Source organism: Acomys russatus, chromosome 1, assembly GCF_903995435.1.
Source record: "Acomys russatus chromosome 1, mAcoRus1.1, whole genome shotgun sequence".
Taxonomy (NCBI): domain Eukaryota; kingdom Metazoa; phylum Chordata; class Mammalia; order Rodentia; family Muridae; genus Acomys; species Acomys russatus.
This window is the reverse complement of record NC_067137.1, coordinates 113,239,729-113,258,390: the sequence shown is the minus strand read 5'-3', so window position 1 is coordinate 113,258,390 and position 18,662 is coordinate 113,239,729. Positions and strand designations below refer to the sequence as shown.

Genomic DNA, 18,662 nt, shown 5'->3' with positions numbered 1-18,662 from the left:
GACCCTTAGCTTCCTGAGCCAAGATCTCCAAAAGCTAGGAAAGGCTCCCCTTGCTCTCAAGGTTATCCCAGGACTCCACTGTCACTACATCATGTTTGACCCACTCCTAGCATGAGGGCAGCATTCTTTTTGCATGAAGAGTGTCGACCCCAGGTCAGGGCTCTTCGTATTGGCCACCGTCATTACCGTTCCCAAGTACTCAGCATTTAGCACAGCGTCTCAAGGCAGAGAGTTTGTTGATAGAATGAATAATTCATTAAAAATTATCCAAGGCAGTGAAACACAAGGGGGAGAGAGATTGCTCACCCAAAGCTGATTCAGCTCCTGTAATTAATTCCGAAGATACATTTTGTTGGCGCCTTTTCAGCAAGGATTCTCCCCTAGACTTAATTAGAAAAGCAAAGTCAACATCTTATCAGGGTGCTTATCCTTTTTCATGCTCTTCTTTAAAAAAAAAAAAGAAAAAAGAAAAAGAAAAAACTAAGGCTAGGATGTTATTATGTCTAGCACAGCAAAAGTGTTACCCAGGGTCTTTGCAAAACAAAGTACCGGCGAGGTGTGCTGTGCGTTTCTAAGAGCAGAGCAGAGGACAGGCAGCCTCAAAGATCCAAGAGACAGTGGGAAGCCCTGTGGAGTGACAGGACGGCTCAATGGCCACTCAAACAGGAAGGACCTAGGCTGGGGCGATGGTGCGTGCCCTTAATTCCAGGCTCTCGGGGGTCAGGGAAAGGTGTGTCTCTGATGAGTTCCGGGATCCCCAGGACTATAAGGTGAGATACTCTCCTGCTCAAAAACAACAACAACAAAACAGCAACAAGGGGCTGAAAGTTAAAAGCATTAGTCTTCCAGAGGTTTGAGTCCCAGCATTCATGACCATCTAGAACTTCAGTTTCACAGGATCTGATGCCCCCTTCTGGCTTCTACCGGCACTGCATGCATGTGGTGTACAGATATACATGCTGGTAAAACGTACTTTTAAAAAACCACCACCGCAACAACAAAGAGAAGGATCTTAAGAACAATCTCAAGTCTAGGGGAAGTAAGGTCCTGGGCAGATTCGAATTACCCAAGTTTTCTTTCCAGGAGTCAATACTACCCTTCTAAAGGCTCTATTTCTAAGCACCTCCCCGGGAGACCAGTGAACACACCTGGGTTTTCCCTCAGTACGTCTCTACCCAGGATCCTATGCAAATAGCAACAGTTCATCCCCGCACCTCCGTGGCGAGCAACACTACCATAAGTCTGTGGTCACAGCCTGAAGCCCGGATGCTATATCAGAAGATTAATAAAACTAAGGAGCTGGGAAGAACTCAACAGCGAATGCTTCCACTCTTCCAGAAAAAAAAAAAAAATCTTGGAAGAGCAGTTGGATGTGTCTTCTAATTGCAAAGAATGGGAAAAAAAAAATCAATACTACCCTTTGGGATCAAATCAGTATTTCTAGTACTCTGTGTGTTCACATTGCTGGTGAAATTAACACAGGGCTGGTGTGAAGATAAAGCCGTCACCACAAGCAAAGTTCCGCTGGATGCCCTACAGCTGGGCAAGGCGGTCAGGTTTCATCCAACTCCACTTGTGCTCTCGCCCAGTGCTCTGTCATGGGCAGGGGCCGGGCAGGCTGCAGTGGCCTTGCTGCAGACTCCCAGGGGCCTGGGAGAAGGTGCTTGTTTCCTCCTCAGCAAAATGGAGCCAGCCAGTGAGGACTGGTGCAACGAGTCCTTGTGCTCTAATTGGTCGGAAATCCTGAGGAGGTCTTCAGCCAGCCCTGGGCCCTGGAATGCGGAAGGCTTATGGATTGGGATGAAGGAGTCAGAGACTCAGAGCTCTAACACAAGAACTAGGGACATGACACTCCTGAGCTCAAAAACAAACAAACAAAAACAAACAAACAAGGACTTAAAGCTCTAGACACACCAGTGGGAAGCTTACTGCTTTGGGTTCTGACTGTCAACAGCCTGGTACTAGGCAGCAAGGAAAGATGAGCTGCTCAGCTGAGCATCCTTTGGGACTGGGGTGGCAGCCATCAAGGCCAGAAAGCGCTGCAACTCTGCAGTGTTGGGAGCTTGCAATACCTCACACACCAACCACCCTCTGCCTTCTGCAATCTTGACTGACTCTACTGCCTTCTCTTTATAACTTTCACTGTTGCCCTGTTCTGTCCTGGAATACCCCTGCTGCTTCTCTTCATGTGACCAGCGCAGCCGTCTCTACTTACAAAAATCATAAACGTTCAAAGAAATGGAGCCTCTTCTTTGGCCTTACTCAAAACTGGAGCTGTCCATCCTAGTTGTGTGGCAGGAAGAGTCCAGTATTCAAATGAGGGATTGTATTACACCAATCACTGACCTCCTGCTGTTCCTGAGGAAGTGTTCCCCATTCTGTCTTGAATGAGCAAATCCGCAGGTTTACCTAAGATTTAAAGCCTGTCTTGCCTGGTGCACTGCCTTGCAATGGTTGTTCACAGCAGCCGTGACTGAGGCAAGGCCTCCTGGAGCTGACACGGGGGCTTTGGTTGCACTGGTAGTCAGTGTCCCCAAGAGCTGGACATCCATGAGGACCAGGCCAGTCCCAGAGAAGGGGATGCTCAGCTGACCCACTCAAGGCTTTTAGGTAGAAAGCTCTACTGTCTAGTATTCAAAGGCCAGAGTGGCTGCCCACTCCTGACAGCTTCACTCATCTCCCGAAAACAACAAAATTATAGGATACTTATAATAAGACCTAAAGAAATAACCACACCTAACCATCATTCTAGCAAAACTAAGAGCATCTAAGCGTCAGCAGCATCTGCAGTTAACAGCAAGTGTCCTCTGCCACAGTGCCCTGAGGACAGTTGGGTCCCTCGGTCTCATTTCTGCCTTATATTAGCCCCAAGGATGAAACCACATGTGTGAACACACAACCGTTCTGCACAAAGAGCTCCAAATATACACAATATATACTTCCTTTAATAATTCCAAACACATTAGAACGTTTGCATCCTGGATAGGGCATGGTGGCTCACACCTTTAATCCCAGCACTCAGAGAGGAGAGGCAGGAGAATCTCCGACAGAGCAAGTTCCAAGACAGCCGAGCCTATACAGAGAAACCCAATCTCAAAACCCAGTCTCAAAACACACACACACACACACACACACACACACACACACACACACACACACACAGAGCTCTTTGCATCTTGACGGTGCCACGGAGCAGCTTTCAGCACACCAGAACATGTCACATGTCATCTGTGAATGAGGGTAGTCTCCTCACAGGGTCTTTGTAGGACTTAGAAAGTAAATTCATATCAAAAGCTGACACAGAATAAGTAAGTTTTCAGCAATTAGCAGCACCAGCACTTGACTTTCTTCCCATGAAGCTGAGCACTCCCCAAGGGCAGAGACTATCTCTCTTCTGTCTTAGCAAGTCACTTTTTGCAGTGTGCATTTCTCCCACCTTGCTCGTTTTCCTGGGATGGTGTACAGTGTTCTCAGCCTTATCTTACCTGATCCAGTTGAGACGGCCAGTCCCACAGTGCATTAATTATTTTCTATTGCTGCGATAAACCCAAGGACTGAGGCTCCTTACAGAAGATAGTGCATTCATTCGGGGCTTGCAGTTCTAGAGGGAGAAGGGTCCAACACTGTCATGGTGGGGAAGGATGGTGGCAGGCAGTCATGGTGGCTGGAGCCAGAAGCTGAGAGCTGAGAGCTCATGTGTCTGCAAAGGGGGAGTGGGGAGGATGCTAGGAATAGCTTGGGGGCTTCTGGAACTCCTGGGACACACTTCCTCCAAGGCCACCTCCTGACCTTCCTGAAACAACTCCATTAAACGGGGACCAAGAAGTATCTGAGTCTATGGGGGACATTCTCGGTCAGAATACCACATCCAAGCTGTGACTGGCTTCACACTGGTGCCATTCCATAGCACTCTGTCCAAGGTCAAGCCATGTGACTCTGGTGCCCTATCTCAGGACCTGTCTCTGTGTCTCTCACTCTCAGGCACTGAGATCTGCAAAAGAAGAGCCGTGGGAGTTAACATCCTGGGAGCAGCTCTTCGCTAACAGAATAAGCGATGACTCTCCCCCACCTTCTCCGTGTGGGACAATGGTTCTCAACCTTCCTAATGCTGCGACCTTTGAAAACAGTTCCCCGTGTTGTGGTGACCCCCAACCATAAACTTATTCCCATTGCAACTTCATAACTGTAATCTTGCTACTGGTATGAACTGTAAATATCTGCTATGTAGGATGTCTAATAGGTCCAGTTGACCCCCAAAAGAGTCACGACCCACAGGTTGAGAACCACTAATGTGAGAGGCCAGTGCGCTAACAGCTTTAACACCCAGGCAGTTTAATAATGCCTTCTGCACTGCGTTATTTACTTGTTTTATCCCTATAGGCCCTCATTCTTGGCTTTTGACATTAAAACCTATAAAGTAAAAAACCTACGACGAGCCTTTCCATGTGCTGGCAGGGTGTGGGGAGAGGCAAGGGAAGCAGTTCTTCCTCCTATGTTCTCACTACAGGGAGCGGTGACCTCATCCACACAGGTCCATTCCTAGGAAGGGACCCAGCGGCAGGGTCTCCACTCTTCCTTTCTTCACCCATCTTCCACCCACCCAAGCAAATGCTTTTCCTCCTGTTGACTTTAATTTCTGGCAATTCTTTACTTCTTGCTGACTGTACTTCCTGTCAATTCTTTACTTCCTGCTGACTCTACTTCCAGCTGTCTCTACTTCCTTGCTAGATTTTGCAGCAATTCGTTTCTGCCACATGCCAGCCATCCCTGTCCTTGTAGGGGCCGCCATCTTCTTCCTCTTCATGGATGGTGGCCATCACCAGCCACCCTGTTCAGTACTTTATGAAGCAAGACCTCATTCAGTGTTATATAACCCACTCTGGAGTTTGTGACCTGCCAGATTCACAGTTTAAAAGACCTCACTGTGATGTCAGGGGTGATAAAGACAGGAGGAGAATGGAGACAAAATAAACCAGCCAATTTAGACAAATTTTAGGCTATTGAAAGAATGCGAAGAACAGAGCAGAGCTGACAACAACAACAAATCCCAAGGAGCAGGGGATTTGGCAGGAGAAGTTTTGAGTTCACCTTTTCCCTATCTCTTCTTCCCTGGGATTCCTGCAACTCAGGGACCTCAGCTCCAGGATTTCAGTGGGAGGGAGCAAGCTTGCAGAGTCTAAACAAAACAAGCACTTTCAGCATCAGGGGACTCAAGAACCCACTGTGAGCTGGCATCTTGTCCTCAGATGAAAGTGCTGTTTCATCTCCAGGCAGAGCACAAAGCAGCCAAGGGGAATTAAATTAATAAGCTGCATAACGGACAAAGACCCGCTCCATCCTATCTGTGAGTCACTCTGGCACGGAGGAGGCCCCCAGCTCTGGAGCTGGTTAACAGAGGACTGTCACCTGGGGACAGGAAGCATGATGGCTGTTTGTATAATTATCCTTGTCATTCCCAGGCATCTAGAGTGGAGGAAGTCCAGGACCAGCTTGTCTACAGCTAGACCTAAAGTATAATATAATGATTATTCATGGAGTATTTAAATGCATCTGGGTTTTTTTTTTAAACAGCAACCATCATGTTTTGTTTTCACAGCTTTCCGAAGGTCATTTTTTTTTTTCTTTTCAATTTACAGATGAAGAAACCAAGGCACAGAAAACGAAGAGGTTTAATTAGAACCATGTGATGGCTGCTTCTTTCCATAGCCTGACATCACACTGAAGTTCTTCTTTAATCTCTTTGAAAGATTATATTGCACAAGTTGGAAATACTTCCCTAGTCCAAAAGAAGGGGCCATCATGATTGGCCTGATTTTGTTTTTTAAGTTTTTTTTTTAATTTTAAAATTATTTTTATTATTTATTATTTTAAGTTGTTTTTTAAAGTTATTTCTCATCTGGGCCTCTTTCCTTTGGTTTATGGCTTTTTTTTTTTTGGGTTGTGTTGGATGCATACCCCAGGATGATCCAGGTCACATGGCTTTCAAACCAATGACTATCCTTTTCTCATAACTGTCAGCATCCCATGTGCCTTTTCATAAAACTTAATGGTCCTTTAACCTTAATGATGAGCATCCTTGAACTAAGTGACAGCAGACAAACAGCAAAGGGCCGGTGCTGTGAGCATACCCACCCTGACTTCCCACAAGCCTTACTGACGGCCCGTGTGAACAAAGCTACCGTGGACGTCTGTGTACACGTATTTACATCCGTGTACATCACACAAATAGAAAAGAAATCTACCCCCAAACTCAGCAGCTCAAAGTACAAATGCTAATTTCCCCACCCAGTTTTTCAGGGCCAGGTGTGAGTTTCTCACCGTGGTGGTTGAATTCACCTGTAACAGGGAGATTTGCTTCCTACTTACACCTGTGCTTTAGGCAGGCCTTGGATTTATCTCAATTTCGCTTGACACTCCCCTCCCTATACATCCACATAAATACGATTCATCCCTTTCGTTACACTCGAAGAAACTAATGCAAAGATCCAGGAGAAATTCTTTGGGGGCAGCTTTTGCCTCTGATAGAACTTCACGACTCTAGTGTCAAATGCACAGTGCTCCTCATGCCGTACCCATTATCTCTGCCTCTTGTTTTCCAACACTAGAAGCGGTTGGCAGCTCTGCTCCACCCAGGTTACCACTGTTCTGGGTACCACACTGTGTGTCCGGGGGTGGGGTTCCCACGCATCACAGTTTAGTTATGTATTGCTTCATGAAGCAGATACAGAATTTTGAAGGACAATCTTGGCTCACAAGACGGAAATAAGGTTGGTTCTAGTGAACGATCTATAATCATAGCTATTTGGGATGCTGAGGCGGAAGGATCAAAATTCAAGACCAGCCTCGGCAACTTACCAAAGCCCTATCTTAAAGGAAAAGGTTTAAGGGTGTGTGTGTCAGGGGCTGAGAAAAAGGAATATATAGTTCGGTAGTGAAAGGTAAAAGATCCCAGGTTCAAACCTGTATACATATTTAAAAGCGGGCTGGAGAGATGGCTCAGTGTTCAAAAGCACTCGTTCTTCCTGAGGACCCAGATTTGGTACCCAGACCTACATAGTGGCTCCTAACCATCCATAACTCCAGTTCCAGAGGGTTGGAGGCCATCTTCTGACCTCCATTGGCCCTGCATGCACATAGTGCACACCCATACGTTCAGAAAAAACATTCATACAGAAACCTAAAGTGATTAATAAACATCTTTAAAGTTGAGTATAATTTTCCAATTTGAGCTGAAATCCTAAACTGTTCCCTCCTCTACATGGCAACACCAAGAAAGAGGCACCGGTCCTGTCAGATGTTAGGTCTTGGTTCTTAAAAGTGAACTTCTTCTCCATGGCCATAGAAATATTTTTACATTTTCCTCCCAATGAGTTTTAAACTGTGCTCTTTGCTTGCTCATCCCCACAAATAAATTGTGGGAAAATGTATATATATATATATATATATATATATATATATATATATATATATATATATATATATATATATATATTTTTTTTTTTTTTTTTTTTTTTTTTTTTTTTTTTCCTGAAATGAAAGCATTGCTGGGAGAGATAAGTTACATGGCAGTCAGTGTAAGGATGCCTCCTGGGGTGAACTAGCTAAAAGACAGAGAGAGATAAAAGCTAAGATACAGAGGGTAGACTTAAGCATCAATACTCTCTTGCTAAGAATTGCAAAAGAGGAAATAAAGAAACGAGAGAAAGAGAACATTTGAAGATGTAATGGCTAAGAATTTTCTAGACCTAAAGAAATCCCATCTTAGGTCTCAGGCTAGAACAGACGTGCCACTACCCAAGCAAGAACTGCCTTAGACAGACCATGGTTTGGTTTGGTTTCTTAAAGATTTATTTATTATTTATACAGTATTCTGCCTGCGTGTGTGCTTGCCCTCCACAAGAAGGCACTGAATCTCATTACAGATGGTTGTGAGCCACCATGTGGTTGCTGGGAATTGAACTTGGGACCTTTGGAAGAGAAGAGCAGGTGGTACTTGTGCCTAACTCTTGTGTCACAAGTAAATACAGAGAAGAGGGCTTGGTGTTATGGGCAGACACCTGCCATCACCCCTTTCTTAAGGCCCCAACCCCTGGGGTTCTTCTTCTAGAACAATCTAACTCCAGAGGCCTGGAAGGGCTCCCAATCTGTTCTCTCTCTCTCTCTCTCTCTCTCTCTCTCTCTCTCTCTCTCTCTCTCTCTCTCTTAAAGGATTTACTTATTATTATGTATACAGTGCTCTGCCTGTGTGTACACCAGAAGAGGGAGGGCGTTAGATTGCTTTATAGATGCCTGTGAGCCATCATTTGGTTGCTGGGATTTGAACTCAGGACCTCTGGAAGAGCAGACAGTGCTCGTAACCACTGAGCCATCTCTCCAGCCCCCAATCCACTTTCTTTATGAGCTGCAGGTGTTGCTGCATGGTTAGCCCGAAGGGCCACGCCTGTAGTCCTAGAACAGGTCGTCCCTTTGATCACCACTTGCATGCACGTGGAACCCAGACAAGGAGGTTGGCATCTTCGCACCTGACTAGAGCACTCCACGGAATGCTTGGTGCAAAAACTTCATGCACAAAACTACAGGCTTTTCTGAGCTCACGTCTGGGGTTTCCGTCTCTCCACCACACTGTTAGACCTTGAAACGACCTTATTGGAGGATCAGAGACAGCTAAAAGGCCCGCTTAGAACACAGCTTGCTCTACTCACTCATTGCAGGAAATGGGAGGCCCCGAGGCCAAGCTGGCAAAGGATTGACCGAGTTTACAGGTGTTAGCAGTCAAGTGGAAATGAGACCTGAGGCAGGACACAGAGGCATCAGTTTAGGGCGACTGCTTTTGGGAAATATCGGGGCTTAGCCGGTGGGAACTCAGAGTAAAGAGACAAAGATTCAAAAGGGAATAGAAAAGTCTAAAGCCCTGGCTCATGGGCCAGGGCCCTCAAACAATGAAGATAACAATCTTCCAGGCTCCTCCTGCTAGAGTCCACATAATAGCTATTGTTCCATTACCCTTCCCACCACGCTCACCCACCCCTTTGTAGAATTTACATGACAAAAGTATCAAAGCCACCACTTGCCCCATGCCAATTTCATTTTTCTGGTCCTGGAACCCTTCTGAAACACCCCCACAAGAACGGGGTCTACTCTTGCTCAGTATTAAAAGGCCCTTGTACAAAGTTACAATAGTATTTTCAGAGTGAGGAGAAAAGAAATCATGTTAGTAGAACCCTTGCCTAGCAATGTTTCCCAACACCACATAGGAAAGAAGCCAACAAAATCAGGGACATGCTCCTGGGGCCCCGGATGGGCCTGGGATGGGCCAGCCTGACTCCTGGGGGACTCTTCCCCGCTTTGCCACAAAAGCTGTGCCCAGAAGCACAATTTAAACTGGACTGGTGGGCCAGTAAGAAGGCTCAGTGGGTGAAGGTGTTTGCACCGAGCCTAGGACATCCTGAGTTCCATCCCAGGGGCCACATGACAGAAAAGGGGACAACTAACTTCACAGTGCTGTTTGAGACCCTCACATGCCCTACTCACATGGCACATGCTCCCAAATACAGTTATTTGTTTGTTACTTCTCAGTTATTTGCTACTTATCTTCTGATCCCTAAGTCTGGCACTCACCCAGAACTTCCCCGCCAAGCCTATTCTTCATCTTTCTATGCAGCTATCTGGGTGTGGAGGCAAAGCACCCAGCTACAGAGAAATCAGCTCGAGCGCACTGGCTTGTGGGCCTTTTCTTCATCTGCATGCACCTGGCTGACCTCAAGCCATCTTGGCATGTCTGCGGGAGTCTGATCAGATGTCTACACTAGATCACTCACTGACCTTCCAAAGACCACAAATGGCTCCCTTGGTGTGTCCTCGGACAGAGGGAAAAGAACCAGAAGGCGAGGCGCAGAACTGCCAGCTGAAAGGTTGTTTGAGCAGCAGGCCAGGAGCTGCTTTTACATGGTTTTCATTCGTTTCTTTAATTGCCTTAATGGACATGTGTTACTGTAAAATAAAGGGAAGTTGTTTTTCCTTATTTGTTCACACTGAGAAAGTTTTGATTGAGCAATTCAGAAGGTTTCCAAAGCACTGCTCTTTGGGTTACTGTAAGGAAGGATTTCTTTTTAAACATGGGTCTGGAATGGCGCATCCATAAAGCCGGAGTACAAAGAGAGAAACCCATTTCGCAAGACCCTATTAGAAGATCACAACCTCTTCAGAGCCATGGAAAAAGTCATGTGGGAAGAGGGAGGGGACTGAACTTTGCAAAGGAAATTGCCACTGACACCCAAAGGCTGAAGGCGACAGAGAGAACCCAGGAGGGTCCAGGCGTGAGCAAGGCTTCTCGGGTTTCTGATCCCAGAAGATGTGTAGATGGACCTCTCTCTGGGTGGCCAGCCATCTGGGTGTGGCTTGAGTACCCATTCACAGTGCAGTTGCTTTGGACCTTGGGGGTCTCATTATAAAGGAAGCAGAGAGCAGTGTCTCCTAAGACACGTCTAGGTACCTTTGCGGCAGCCCAGTGTACCCGGAGGAGAAGGGCAAGACCGCCTGGGGCCTTTAAGAAGCCTTCGGTCTGATGGGGTCAGGCCCACAGGCCTAGACCCTGACCGTATTCCAGAAGCCCACCTGGTTGTCCTTCATCCCATCCTTGTGGTTCACCCCAGCCACCCCGCCCAGCCTCTCTCCGCCCTGCCCCTCTCCACCCCGCCCCGCCTCACTCCAAAGGGCTCAGGCGCAGGCGCACACCTGGTGGCAATAAATAGGCCAGGTTCTTATGCCCACCACCAGGGAGTAGCTTTATCAGAAACTGCCTTTTTGCTTTTCTGCCTCTTGCTCCGACCGGATGTCATGGCTGAACACCAGGCGTACAGGCCAGAGAAACCCAAACACCCCGACCGCCTGTGGGTCTGGGAGAAGAACGTGTACTTGGATGAGTTTCGTCGAAGCTGGCTCCCCATAATCCCCAAGGTACCAACCGCCTTGGGGTTGGGCCAGCAGGTTGGGCAGCAGGGATGTGCTCTGCCTGGGCCTGGGAGCCCTGACAGCTGGAGACCAGCGGACAGAGGGTCCTTGTGAAGACTAGGGAGGCCGCAGATGAAAGTACTCTGAGTTGGACCTGGTGGGCCTGGAGGAGGGTGGGGGTACCCCGAGGACAGTGGACAAGCTCCTCTCACACAAACCCTGGGGTGTGGGACTATCACTTGGGGTGAAACAAAGTTTTCCTAAACCATAAAAATTGAAATATCTTGAAGGTAGCTGGTAGTATCCATGTTGGTAATAAGATTTAACTTTTGCGGGTGGAAGCCTGGGGGGGGGTTGTCTTTTGAATGTTGGTGTTTTCAAAGGAAATCTCGTCTAGAGGTGCTTTCCGGCAGAAATTACTGAAACACGTTCCACTTGGAGAGCCAATGGAAGCCATAAAAGCAAGATTAAACGGCTGAGACACTACGATACGCTAGCAAGTAGTTAGGGACTGGGAGCTCTCTCCACTCCGGCAAGGTTGGGGCTGGTGAACCTCGAAGACATGGGGTGCTGCCAGCAGATGGTGGAACCCCAATCCAGGCTCTTAAATTTACACTCCTGCTGTCATTTTACGATGTTAAGTTTTCATATATCTAGGTTTTAAAAAAAAGTCAAATATGAACTTTTAAGTCAGAGGGGTGAAAACAACGTAGGTGGGTACTTCTTTTTAATATCAGGGTATCAAGTATCTTTTCACCTACACCATGAACCAGGGAGTATTTCAGAGCCGCTATAGGTGTTGTCTGAACAGGAGCCGCGTAGCAAATGGCAAGGCAGGATTTCCCACGACAGAAGGAAACAGGGTTCGTAGCATGTAAACATTGACTTACATTAATAAGGAAGAAGAATAAAGCAATTTGTAACAGTTGTTGGGCTACTGACTAAGTATTGGCTGAGACCTCCAAGTGCTTACCCACCTGCGTAAAGATCTAAACTGTTTCAATTCATCGAATTGGCAGAATGTTTCACAGAACTTTTCGCCTTGGAAAACCACGGGTTAAACAAGTGTGAGCTCTTAGTGTAGACTCCAAGCCCAGGTCTGCAAGGAGGGTTTCAGTGAGTTCGGGAGATCCCTATTATTGGGAAGGTGGTGTGATGGGGAATTGGGTAGCTAACGCAGTAATGAGGCAGGTGGTGAGTCCTGTGGGCAAAAGCAGAGATGGGGAGGGGAGGCAGTTGTACTGTGCTGCATCGTGAACGCACAGTTTATAGTTGCATGTCTTGGTTTGTTTGTTTGCTGTTTTTCGAGGCAAGTTTTCTGTGTATCGTAGTCCTGGCTGCCCTGGATCAGGCTGGCCTGCAACATACAGAGATCCACCTGCCTCCCTCTGCCTCCCAAATGCTGGGATTAAAGGTGTGTGCGTGTCGTATTTTGGAATCATTTAGTTTGGAGTTTCAAACTGCTTTTTCTACCCCCTCAGCCCAGCAGTGCTGATGAGCAAACCCAGGCCTCTGTGCATAATAGATGATAATAGAGCCCAGCCATTATATGTCACTTTCTACTTTGAGACTTGGTCTTTGTTACTTAGGTTGACCTTAAGCTCCCTTTATAACCCAGGTAGGCCTTGAACTTACAATCCTCCTACCTCAGCTTCCTGGCTAGCGCATTGCAGGCCTGTGCCCCTTGGCCCACCAGGTCTTAAACCCAGGGATCTTGTAGAATTTAATTGTACAGACTTCTTTGTTTTGTTTGTGTGTTTGGGCAGTGATTTGTTTGTTTGTTTGGTTGGTTTTGGTTTTTCCATCCCAGCTTGTTGGGTAAAACTCACTTTCAGGAGCTGGTGATTTAGCTGAGAAAGGAAAGGCTCTTGCTTCCAAACCTGATTGCCTGATTTGATTCCCAGGACTCACATGACGGATGAGAACTGACTCTGAAGTTATAGCACATTTGTGCCTGTGTGGTGTTCACCCTTAAGTTCAACACTTAGGAGGCAGAAGCAGGTGGATCTTGTAAGTCTGAGGCCAGTTTAGTCTATAGAGCAAGTTTCCAGGCCAGCAGGGGTGATATGGGGAGAGCCTGCTCCAAAACAACACATTTTAACTCATGCCAGTTAATAAAACTGGATGTCGTTTCATGTAATATTCATTTTTTTATAGACATACACTTGAACAAAGGGCAGCCTAAAAGGAAGCTAGCTCTTTGTAGATTTTGGGGAGGCGTGCTGTAGACTGTAAGAGTCTCAGACATAAACAAGGCAAGGTGGCTGGAAGGAAGTGGACAGGGCTGAACAAAATGGTGGGAGAAGAGGGAGTCAACATAGGCTTTGTGGATTTCTGTAGGACCCCAGACTCACTCTGCCCAGGAGGGGAAGACATCGTGAGTTCAGCAGGTAGGCATATGAGTCTCATAGCCCCACCCTGGCATGTAGAGACAGTAGGTGAGGAGGTAAGTTGCCACAGCCCAGAACAGACATGCCAGTGATGGAAACATGCTGCCTGCCACCAGATTTAAAGTGTTAGAAATGAGAAAATGACCATACAATCCAAAGCATCCCACCAAGACATAGGTACTTCTGTAGGTTTCATAGCTGGGTGAGAGGGGTCCTGTGTCCCACACTGCTTGGTCAAGAGTTCAGCCTCCCATTCTTACGTGAGCTGCAGATGATAAAGCAAAGTACAACTTTGAGACGGGAATGCAATTTTTTTCTTTTTTCTTTTTCTTTTTTTTTTAGGGAATGCAATCTTGAGTACATAGCTAGTAAAAAAAAAAAAAAAAAAAAAAAAAAAACGTTGACTGGAAGAAGGGACTCTTGCCGGATGCACCATGCCAGCCTCTTTATTTATTTATTGTTTTATTTTGGTTTTTCGAGACAGGGTTTTCCTGTGTAGCCTTGGCTGTCCTGGACTCACTCTATAGACCAGGCTGGCCTCAAACTCATAGCGATCCACCTGCCTCTGCCTCCCAAGTGCTGGGATTAAAGGCGTGTGCCACCATGCCCAGCCATGCCAACCTCTTTAAGGATGGCATTTCCGTTATCTCCCTCAACCTCAGATAAAAAAAGACAGTGTGGTTCATTTATAGTTTCCACAGGTCGGTCCATGGATAGACATCTCCTTTGAAAGAGGACAATGGACAAAATCAGAGTCAAATCCCTGGCAGGGCTGGGTGAGGTTAGGAAAGCACTTGCCTTGCGACTATAAGATCCTGAGTTCGATCCTCAGAGTTCAAACTGAGAAACCCAGTGTGGTGGACATCGATAGTGATCCCAGCACTGGGGAAGCCGGTATACTCAGACCTCTGGACTCCACTGGCCAGCCAACATAGTCAGTTTGTTATGTTGTTTGTTTAGTTAGTTTTGGGAAGACGTTGTTGTTGTTGAGGTTTTGCATTTTGATGAGCTCCAAGTCACTAAGAGGCACCTCAAATAAGTAAGTAAATAAATAAATGAAACAAAGAAAAAGTGTCTAAGAAATGACACTGGAGGTTGTCCCTCTGCTACGTACATACACACACACACACACTTGCAACCAAGCTGGAGGACTTCGTGGCTTATGCTAGCAACAGGAGGGTGGGCCCCCTGAAGGAAGATTAGGTGCTGGCCCAGCCAGAGTCCCTAAGACTGTATGCAACCTGCTGTGGAGCTGCTGCCAGGGGCAGAATCTGTGCTTAGTCTGCTGGGTCAGCGCCAGGCTGCTGAGTGACAGGGTGGACACTGCTTGCCGTGCCTGGAGGAGCCCTGCAATGGTAAGCAGGAGGTGAAGGTGTGTTCTGTTCTTCCTCTGCAGAATGAAGGGAAGTTACAGGTGCTTTTGCGCCAGGAAGATGTCCCCTTGGGCGCCGGTATGACCCCGGCACAGCTGGAGCCATATGAGCTGCCTTTAATGTGGCAACTATACCCAGAGGACCGGTACCGAAGCAGTGACTCCGGGTTCTGGAAAATAGTGTACCACATCAAGGCAAGCACAGCTTACCCCAGGGACTGAGTGGGTAGTCTCAAGTGGTCTTAGTCTCTGGTCCTAGCATGGGCTAGCTCTATCTTCCCTCCATCCTAGCACCAGCAGCTAAGCTAACTGCAGATGTGTGTGTGTGTGTGTTTGTTTGTTTGTTTAAACTGGTTAGAGACAGACAACAGGTCTTCGCCTAACCCCTTGGCACATAGAGCCCTCTGAGGTAGTCATTGAGTGAAACCGTTGAGTGAGAGAGCTAGCCAACCCACTTCAGGTCCTAGTGCTGCCCCAGGCTAACGAAAGCTAGGCCGGAATGAAAGGGGGAAATTATCAGTGCTGGTCTGCTCACTCTCTTGCCTCTCTCCTTCCCCACCCTCAGTTCAAAAACGTGGAGGACTTGCTACTTGAAAAGATGGACTCTGATGATGACGACGACGGCAACAGAAACGATGACGACGACGACGATGAGTAATCTGCGACATGGTGAGCACTCTGGAGGTCCCTTAGGAGGAAGGGGAGCACCCTTCTCCATGAAGGCCATGCCAGCCCCCTCCCCAGCAGCTGTCCTCAGAGAGTGCCGAGGGTGTGACAGGCTTCCTGGAAGTGGCCTTTGTCTCTCTTTTACCACTGTAAAGAGCTCCGGCTCCAGCCATCTTTTACAGGGCTCCACAGGTCACCATTGCTCATGATCAGTTGTCCATTAAGAGACAACTGAGCCATCCCACCACCTCAACTGGGGAGCCACAGATGTTATGTTGAGAAGCATCCTCCATATTTTCTTATCCACTCCCCAAGAGCTCATCCGAACCAGTTCCATTTCTTTCTTTTTATTTATTTATTTATTGTTTGTTTGTTTGTTTGTTTTCCGAGACAGTGTTTCTCTTTGTAGCCTTGGCTGTCCTGGACTCGCTTTGTAGACCAGGCTGGCTTTGAACTCACAGCGATCCACCTGCCTCTGCCTCCCCAGTGCTGAGATCAAAGGTGTGTACTAGCACGCCTGGCTCCATCTCTTAACACTGCATGAGATATGAGGCACAGCAAAGGAAGCCACCTGACACCCACCCAGCAGCCCTGCTACCTGCTCCTAGTCTGTGTCTCTGATCCTGCCTTCTCGCCTCTCCTCAGGTCCTGCAGCTCCTGTCTCGCTTGCCCACCCTGGGCCCGCAGTGGAGTTGTTTATACTTGTATTCACTTTGTTTGCCAGTCTCGTCCTCTGTCCTCTACGCTGGGCTCCAGGAAGAAAAAGCTGGCCAGAGGCTGCTCTTCCCATGATCTTGCAGTCTGCTCAGCTGTCTTGGTGGTCCTCAGCTCTGCTGCCTCCCTGGCGAGTGGCACCACAGCAGATCTGGTTCTTAGCATTTCCTCTGTGTGCCCAGTGGTATCTGTGTCTCTGATTGATTTCTTAGCCTTTCCCTTTTGTCCCTCAGGACAACTAGTTTTGAACTTGCCCACTCCTTCATTGGTCCCTCGGCTGTACGTGACCATGAGGAACAAGGCCTAATCATTGGAATCTGGCCCAGGCCCCAAGATGCTGTGCCTGTCCCCACCTACTCAACAAACTTAGGCCTGGTTGCAAAGCACTGTAAGGCCTGAGAGCTCCATGCCTCTCCTTAGAACCCAGGAGCTTACAGCCAGGGATGTGCAAACCTGGAGTCTACTGCCCTCAGTAGAGCAGGAGGCCAGGCAGTGGAGCTGGTTCAGATGAGCCTTCAGATTGCCCATTTGTGGCTCCCCCTTCAAGAGTGACCATATACCTGGATGATGTATTTAATCTAAACACTTTATGTTGCTGATTAAATGTGTTCTTTGCCTAGCTTGTGCTGAATCAGCTTCCATCTTGACCTGCATGCTAATAAGATAAGGGAGAAGCCAAGGTCACCTGGAGAAGCCAGGGTCTCCCCGTGAGGATGCTAACAGGGAGTGTCTGGGGGATTTCATGTGTTTCTGCTTTAGAGATAAGGCTGGACTTGTAAAGTTTTACATAGCTTGATTCTCAAACCCCAGTGCTTTAGGAGTTCTGATTTGAGAACCATTAGAGGCAGCAACTTCAGAACATTCTTCTTGGCCAGTCCTGGTACCCAACCCCTTGGTATGGTCCAACCTCCTCCTCATACCCTGAGTACCCTCAGGTCCAGATGCTCTGCTGTCTCCTGGAAGGCCCCGGGTGTATCATTCCACATGTGCCTCCTAGTCGCAATGCCAGCAAGCGGCCTCTCACAGGAAACTGCGCCCACCACTCTTATCATTCCAGCTCTAACAAAACATCCACTGCAGCCCATGGCCTGCAGTCATAGCCTTGCCTACCTGTGCCCTGTCCCCTGATGGTTTTCATGACCGGCTGGCCCTCATTCTCCTTATGAGTAGGGCCTCAGAATACAAGGGACACCTTATAGAGAAAAGGAGCCAGAAGGGGCCTGGTGACACCCCGCTTTCTTCCCATCTCTGTATTACTTTAGTCCACAGAGCTGTCCTGAAGATGCAGTTGAGTAAGAAAAGTAAAGTGCTCTGAACATTCAACAAGAGTACAGTAATAAGAAATCCACTTCCTCTCATTTACGGTCTGTGGATTAAAATCATGGTCACCTGTGTTCATTAGTTTGCTTGTCACCTTGATAGGATCAAATTTTACCTAAGAGTCTGGGTGGTGGTGGCAGCTTTGGTGGTGGCTCACATCTTTAATCCCAGCACTCGGGACGCAGAGGCAGGTGGATCTCTTGAGTTTGAAACCAACCTTGTCTACAGAGCTTGTTCCGGGATATCCAGGGCTACACAGAGAGACCCTGTCTCAAAAACAAAAAACAAAAAACAAATCACCTAGGAGACAAGCTGAACTGATAAAATGAACACACACACACACACACACACACACACACACACACACACACATACACACACACATGGGCTTTATTTTTTAAGATTTATTTCTTTATTATTTATATAGTATTCTGCTCCCATGTGTGCTTGCATGCCAGAAGAGGGCACCAGGTCTCATTATAGATGGTCGCGAGCCAGCATGTGGTTTCTGGAAATCGAACTCAGGACCTTTGGGGGAACAGACAGTACTCTAAACCACTGGGCCATTGCTCCAGCCCAACACATGAGCTTTATTAGAGTGGTTTACAAGCTGTTGTCCAGATAGCAGAACAGAAGAAAGCTACAGACACCTATCATTACCCCCGGGAAAGGAACAGTCATTTGTAGGACTCTTTTGTTAGACACACATCTGGCTGCCATGAACTGTCCTGGGTGCTGTGGCTACAGCAGCCAGCAAAGCAAGGGCCATCTATGAGCATACAGAGTCTGCTCTGAACAATGGTAAACTCAGAAGAAAATGGAGTGAAGGATTCTTGCCAGAAGGTGGCTTTGTGGACATGTCTGTGTGCCGGGCATGCACTTGTATGCATATGTTTGAGTGAATGTGGAAGGCCAGAGGTCAACTTTCTCTGTTGCTTTCCACCTTACTTTTTGAGACAAGATCTCGTGCTGAACCTGGGGCTCACTGATTGCCTAGACTAGTTGGCCTGCACGTCCCAAGAGAGGTAGGCAAGCACAAGAATGCCTGGGAACCCAAGGTACTCTTAGCTGTCCCTTCCCCTGGTATGGCAACACCTAGCACTTTCTGTCCTTGAAGTGACACCTATTAGGGAGGAAAAAAAACCTATCTACCATCTCATGGATATGTATGACAGGTTGTAAATATGCTTAGAATTATGTATGCACCCCCCACCACAGGTCATCTAAAATTATATCTCATTTGTCAATTA

The 18,662-nt window shown here is 47.4% G+C and overlaps 1 protein-coding gene across 1 annotated transcript; it reads left to right on the top strand.

Annotated features, from left to right (window-relative positions):
• The first annotated feature begins 10,836 nt into the window (after positions 1 to 10,836).
• Tcl1a (TCL1 family AKT coactivator A) lies at positions 10,837 to 15,370 on the top strand. Its single transcript, XM_051151641.1, has 3 exons — positions 10,837 to 10,956; positions 14,737 to 14,907; positions 15,278 to 15,370. Exons 1-3 carry the CDS (start codon positions 10,837 to 10,839, stop codon positions 15,368 to 15,370), a joined length of 384 nt encoding a protein of 127 aa, XP_051007598.1.
• The last annotated feature ends 3,292 nt before the right edge of the window (positions 15,371 to 18,662 follow it).